Below are 7371 nucleotides of genomic sequence, written 5' to 3' on the forward strand. Positions count from 1 at the left end.
TAATTTATTTATTTGAGGGAGGGGAGGGGAGGGCAGAGGGACAGGGAAAGGGACAAGCAGATTCCCTGCTGAGCACAGAGCTCAACATGAGGCTCTATGTGGGGCTCAATCCCAGGACCTTGAGATCATGACCTAAACCAAAGTTAGTGGCTTAACCAATTGAGCTACCCAGGCACCCCATCTAAGTACTATTCTTTTGGATGTTACTGTAAATGGGATCGTTTTATTAATTTCTTTTTTGGATTGTTCACTGTTTGTATATAGAACACAACTGATTTTTGTATATTGATTTTGTTTCCTGTAATTTCACTAAATTTGTTTATTAGTTCTAACAGTTTTTTAATGGCATTTTGGGAGTTTTCTATATATAAGATCATGTTGCCTCCAAGGAAAAATAATTTTACTTCTTACAGTAAAATCTGGATGCTTTTATTTCTTTTTGTTGTTTAATTGTTCTTGTTAGGACTTTTTTTTCTGTGTTTTAAAAAGTGGAAAGAATAGGTATTCTTGCCTTGTTCCTGATTGTAAAGGAAAAAAATCTTTTAGTCTTTCACTGTTAGTATGATGTTAGTTGTGGGTTTCTCATGTATATCTTTTATTATGTCGAGATACATTTCTTACATACCTAGTGCTCCCATTTTCATTGCAGCATTATTCACCATAGCCAAGATCCAACAATCCAAATGTTCATCAAAAGATGAATGATAAAGACAATGTAGTATATACATATTGTAGAATAGTAGTTAGCCTTAAAAAATAAAAGGAAATCCTATCATTTTTAACAAGGAAACTTTTGGAGTTGATGGATATGTCTATTACCTTGATTGTGATGATAAATTTATGAATGTATGCATATGTCCAAATTCATTAAACTGCATACATTAAGTGCCATTTTTTGCACATCAATTATACCTCAATAAACCAGCTATGAACATACACACACACAGATACTTTTGCATTTCAGATCTGTGGCCTCTTCATGCTTTCAATTTACTTCACTCTATTAGAAAAAAGGTAGCAAAGAAAATTTCCTAGGTTGGAAGACATTCTGTATCTTTAAAAACATAAAAATAGAGATGCAGAAGCTCCCAGTAAACATGGGTGCTCCCATTCATATCTCTCTCTCTCTCTCTCTCTCTCTTTGCCTTGGGCCATTTATTTCCCATCTATCATCTCAGGTCACTTGATACACATTTGCTGTGCAACATAATGGGGCTTTCACAATGATGTTACATGAAGAATAGACAGGAAGTAAGGGTACTTAACCTGCATGAACAACCCTAGGGGCCACAGACAGAGTGGAGGGAGATACAATGAACCCTGAGTCTCTGAAAGGTACTACTTGGAGAGGCCAGAAAGCATTCAATGTGACTCCAGATGCCTGATTTAATATCATTAAAGAGCGCAGTAAGTAAAGGGGAAAATTGAAATGCCGAATAAAACTTCCTGCAGATTGTGGTAAAGAATGGCTATACCTAGAGATGATGATGATTCTAAACCTCTCCTCCACAATTCAGTTACTCAAATATCTCACTTGCCTTATAACTCTCTATCAACACATATATCCCCATACATTTTCTATTGCCTGGGAAAAAGTAAGCACAGACTATTATTCTCTGTGGCTGTGGCTTGGACATCTCTGGAGAGTAGCAACTCACTAAGGCATCTAGCCAGTGGTATAAAGGGAGTATCTTACTTGCAGAATTTTCCTGAGCTTCTTCAGGATCTGGAGAGGTAGAGAAGGCTGTAACAAGTAATGTGAGTATGTTAGGGCCTAGATACAATCCCTTATACACTATTTAGAAGGATGGGGGCCTGGTTAATTAGTGTAAGATCCCCTTTCATCAGCTGCTGCCAAGAGAAGGAGTCAATGGGATGCAGGTGAACAGATGTCAGAAGCAAGAAAGAAAGGAAGGAGGCCAGGAATTCCAAAGACAGCACATCTACATCCCTAGATAATGCAAAGGAAATGTAAGTGGCTATTTTCCTAAAGCACAGAAATTTCCTGATTCAGATAATTATTCAGAAACCCAGACTTGGGGCACTTGGGTGGCTCAGTGGTTGAGTGTCTGCCTTCAGCTCAGGGTGTGATCCTGGGGTCCTGGGATAAAGTCCCACTTTGGGCTTCCTGCAGGGAGCCTGCTTCTTCCTCTGCCTATGTCTCTGCCTCTCTCTCCATGGCTCTCATGAATAAATAAATAAAATCTTAAAAAAAAAAGGACTAAGAAAATTTCTAAAAAGAAAGAGAAAGAAAGAAAGAAAGAAAGAAAGAAAGAAAGAAAGAAAGAAAGAAAGAAAGAAAGAAAAGAACAAAAGGAAGGAAGAAAAGAAAAGAAAAGAAAAGAAAAAAAAAAGGAAAAGCCATATCCACTAAGATATTTGTTAAATATTTGTCTAATTCTGAGTAAAATGTATATAAATTAACATTAAAATGTATAAATATAAGAATACAAAAAAAAAAAGAAAAGAAAAGAAAAAAGAAACCCAGACTCAGTGTCCAAGCACATTTGTATCCTTTTGCTTCTCTAAGTAGGGCAACAGCATAACAGTATATTAAAATCCTATCCCAGAGAGCATCCTGCAGGTGATCTCAATGTTTGCTTGGTGTCCCAACTCTCCTTATAAGATTGACCTTCAAAATCTTCTCAGTAAGAACCTTTTAGAAAAGCACTAGGTGTATATATTGCAAAATCATTACACCATAGCATTACATAGCACCTCCCTCACATCACATGATTGTCATTTCTTTTTTGTGGGGGAAAAAAAGGAACGTACTTGGCTTTGGGTTAAGAAAGAATGGTGGATTCAGCCCTTTGTTTTCAGGCAACTTGACTTTCCCAGACACACCCAGTAACAAGTTCACAGAATCCCAAAGTGTTCAAACAGAAATTATTTATTTCCTTAAGGGAGAGCTATAATTTGTAGTATCTTTGACCCTTTGGTGTCCTGGAGATAATAACAGAAGACCAAACCCAGTGTGAATTCCAGGTTTAAGTAATTTAATATAATGTTTTTGGACTTCATGAGAGCCACAAAACATGTCAATCCAACCTGGCTACTAAAATGAGCAGGAAAAAAAAAACTGTCCTTTTTTTAAAGATTTTATTTATTTATTCATGAGAGACAGAGAGAGAGAGAGAGAGAGAGAAAGAGAGAGAGGCAGAGACACAGGCAGAGGGAGAAGTAGGCTCTATGCAGGGAGCCTGTCACAGGACTCGATTTCAGGTCTCCAGCATCAGGCCCTGGGCTGACGGTGGTGGTAAACTGCTGAGCCACCTGGGCTGCCAAAATCTGTCCTTTCACTACAGAGAATCCCTTCTCAATGTCAGGCTCTTCATAAAACTATAATATTCCCAAAACATGAAAAGGGATAGAAAGGCCACTATCTGAATACAAGGGTGAAATTGGCTTGACTGTTTAAGAATTGTCCTTATTTTTTGGCAACTTCTCTTAAATAGTACCCTCTAATTTTCCCTTGTGAGCTCTAGGCTTCTTGTAATATTGTTTAATTTAGCATTTGGATACTTCCACCACAGTCAAGAGCAATAGATCACATAAATTCCCAGAGTTGCATAGGACCCACACATATCAACGAGCAGACAAGGGCAATTTCTACAATAAAATGGAGGATTTGCCACTTACTCAGTATTAGATAGATCAACGCAGGATAAAACAAGAGAGAGAATGGTGATATTATTCTCAGGTAAAATTAATTCTCAGATTCCTTCAAATTAAAGAGAGAGCACAGAATTCATCCTCTATTCTGATTTAAGCTACCAATGACAAAGAGTATTTCCTGGATTGATCCTAAAATAGTAGTATAAAAGTAGATACTAATTGCATTAATCTAAAGGAGTCATGTATCTTTACTACATATAAATCATATAGTATAAATTATGAATATATGCACACAAGAGGTGCTATATTAAGGTTTTGGGTAAAGGAGAACTGAATTATAAAATTAAGGAACCTTCACTCAGTTATTCATTTTCTTATTCATTTATTGATTGTCCTTGAAAATTTTTTAAAAATAAAATTTGAAAAGAAGACAGAAACTTTGAAATCATCAAAATCAGAACAATGAGACTTAATGAGAATTTTGAAGACATGTGACTTAGATTAGCAGAAATAAAAGCAGGAATAAAGAAATAATTAGCACAATAAGAGGCAAAGGGCTTTATAAGAAGGACACAAAGGGTCACAATGAGGAGTAAAAGAATGATTTTGCAGATTTTGTGAGAAATAAGAAAGGGCTTTATTTGCAGGGCTCCAAATCATGTAACCATGAAACATCAGAAGAGAACAAACTCTTCCAAATAATCTGGTCCAACCTGCCCCACACTTTATAAATCTCCACCATGTAGGACAACTCATGGCTAATACAAGCAATGTAAAACCACTGAAAGTGTCTAAGCCAAACAGACCTGACTTTGGACTCATTTCCTGAATGGCCTATAAGAACTCATTAAGCCTCTCCCCTCCAGTTTTATTTTTTTTGACATTATCGTTATTATATTATTTATTAAAAAGATATAATACTTAACTTATATGGTTCTTTTTTAAGATTTTATTTATTTGAAAGAGAGAGAGCATGAGCAGGAGGGGCAAAGGGAGAGGGAGAGAGAATCTTGAGTAGATTCCACACTGACTGAGCACAGAGCCAATATGGGGCTTGATCTCATGACCCTGAGGTCACCACCTGAGCAAAAACCAAAAGTCAGACACTCAACCAACTGTACGACCCAGGGGCACCAAACTTATATGGTTCTTTTGAGACCAAGAGATATTATTTACAAACAAACAGTAAGTGAGGGGTCTAATATCTGAAACATAATAGATATTCAATAATTGGTAAATTTATTTGTCCAGTATTAGATACCAAAATTAGTGACATTAATAGGACAGATCCTACTAAACATTAAAGGAGACTAAATTTATGTCTTTGATTCATGTTTTCAGTTGATGTCTATGGATATTCTAATTCTTGGAAAAGTATCTCAGGTCCATATTCCCTGGGGCTATGGCCCTCACAGCTAGGTCAGGTCTCTCTGCTGACTGATTTACAGGAAGGCACACTCAAGGACAAGTCAAGACCTCAAGGTGGGTGTACTGAGAGCTGAACAAAATGTTTGGCTGGATTTCTAAAGGATGTGGAGACTGCTGAATGAATGGAATTAGGGGATTATTCCTGAAAAGCAACATGTAGCCTGGATTACAAGGACATCCAATTACCCAGGCTGAATACTCTGGACAAGGCATAGATGAACCACAGATATTTAAGTGTTTTCAATGACCTGGGGAAAATGAAATGTCTCTTCATTTACCAAAACTTTCCTAGTACTTATGTTAATTTTCAGCCTGGGACTTTATCATTACTGGGACATAATTAAAAGAGTATGTCCTAGGATTTATATTCAAACCCTCTAAACACAAAAAGACCTTGAGTTCTAATAACTGGCTCAGGGGAAAGCTGCAGTACTCTCTTCTTTAGATGGACTTCAGAATTTTTCTTTTTTTTACTTTAGCTAAAATATTTCCCTCTCTTTCAGCAAGGTAATTATGAGACAACAATGAGATAATTATGTGAAGGTACTTAGAATACTGCAAAATGCATTATCAATGGGATAACAATAATGACCAGGACATACCTAGATAAAGATGGTGATGATGATGACAATGATTGATGATGATGAGTACTTAAAGTGCTTTACATATTAAAGAGTATTAACAAACATCACTTCATGTAATGAAGACAGTGCTCGCTAGGGTGGAAACAGTATAGAATTTACATTTAGAAACAACTAAATTCTAAGTCCATTTCAGTCATTTATTTTCTGGTAATCATTAGGAATTTAAAGTATCCCCTACATTCTACCTTTGTTTGAGGACATATTAGCTAACATATGTACATTCCTGGAACAGTTAATAATACAGAGAGCTGAGAAAGTGGGAAATAATTAATGAAAAGACCTATAGAGCATAAATAAATGTCTTCCTAATAACAAGTGTCCTGTCATTGTATTTCTGTCTGTCCAGACTAAAGAGGTCACATCTTTCTGGAGATCTCAACTGCTTTCCAAAGATGCTCCCTTCCCACTCCTATGTCAACATCTCCTTCTTCCAGCCACATGCCTTCCTGATGATTGGCATCCCAGGGCTGGAGGCTGTTCATGGATGGATCTCCATCCCCTTCTCTTCCGTGTACACTGTGGCCCTCACTGGAAACTGCTTGATTCTCTTGGCTGTGAGGAGAACTCCCAGCTTGCACCAGCCCATGTACTACTTCCTGTCCATGCTGGCCCTCACTGATGTGGGCCTCACTCTGTCCACACTGCCCACCACCCTGGCTGTGCTCTGGTTTGATTATCGGCACATAGGCTTCAATGCATGCCTGGTCCAGATGTTCTTCCTCCACTCCTTCTCTGTGGTGGAGTCATCAGTGCTCCTGGCCATGTCATTTGACCGCTTTGTGGCCATCTCCAACCCTCTTCACTATGCAGCTATCCTCACCAATAATGTCATTATTAGGATTGGGCTGGCCATTGTGGCCCGTGCTACCCTGTCTCTCTTCCCAGTGCCCTTCCTGCTTAAACGTCTGAACTTCTGCCCTGACAAGATTCTCTTGTCCCACTCATTCTGTTTCCATCCTGATGTGATGAGAAGAGCCTGTGCTGACATCACCATAAACATCCTCTATGGGCTCTATGTGGTACTGTCCACTGGTGGCATAGATTCTCTGTTCATCATCCTCTCCTATGCTCTCATCCTACACACAGTCCTAGGACTGGCCTCCCCCAGGGAGCGCATCCGGGCCTTCAACACCTGTGTTTCTCATATCCTGGCTGTCTTTGTCTTCTTCATCCCAGGCATTACTGTGTCCATGATCCACCGCTTTGGGAGGCACCTACCCACTGTTGTACATGCCCTGGTTGCCTATGTGTACCTGGTGGTGCCCCCTGTGCTCAACCCCATCATCTACAGTGTGAAATCCAAGCCCATCAGGGAGGCCATGATTAGGATGCTAAAGAGGAAAGGCCAAGGTTGATGAAACTATGAAATATAGCAGGGTCTAGGTACCATAAAAGAAACTTCCTGTACCTTTCAGGAATCTGCTACCTCAGCAAGTACTGAAAATTCCTAGTCAAGGCTAGTGGAAAAATGTTCAGGATTATTCATTTGGGGAATATAAATAATAGTGAAAGGGAATATAAAGGAAGGGAAAAGAAATGTGTGGGAAATATCAGGAGGGAGACAGAACATAAAGACTCCTAACTCTGGGAAACGAACTAGGGGTGGTGGAAGGGGAGGAGGGCGGGGGGTGGGGGGGAATGGGTGATGGGCACTGAGGCAGACACTTGACGGGATGAGCAC

The 7371-nt window shown here is 38.9% G+C and overlaps 1 protein-coding gene across 1 annotated transcript; it reads left to right on the forward strand.

Annotated features, from left to right (window-relative positions):
* The first annotated feature begins 6082 nt into the window (after positions 1–6082).
* On the forward strand, positions 6083–7045 carry LOC121476615 (olfactory receptor 51I2-like). Its single transcript, XM_041730716.1, has one exon. The coding sequence runs from the start codon at positions 6083–6085 to the stop codon at positions 7043–7045; it is 963 nt and encodes a 320-aa protein (XP_041586650.1).
* Positions 7046–7371: the final 326 nt, after the last annotated feature.

Source organism: Vulpes lagopus, chromosome 15 (assembly GCF_018345385.1).
Source record: "Vulpes lagopus strain Blue_001 chromosome 15, ASM1834538v1, whole genome shotgun sequence".
Classification (NCBI taxonomy): domain Eukaryota; kingdom Metazoa; phylum Chordata; class Mammalia; order Carnivora; family Canidae; genus Vulpes; species Vulpes lagopus.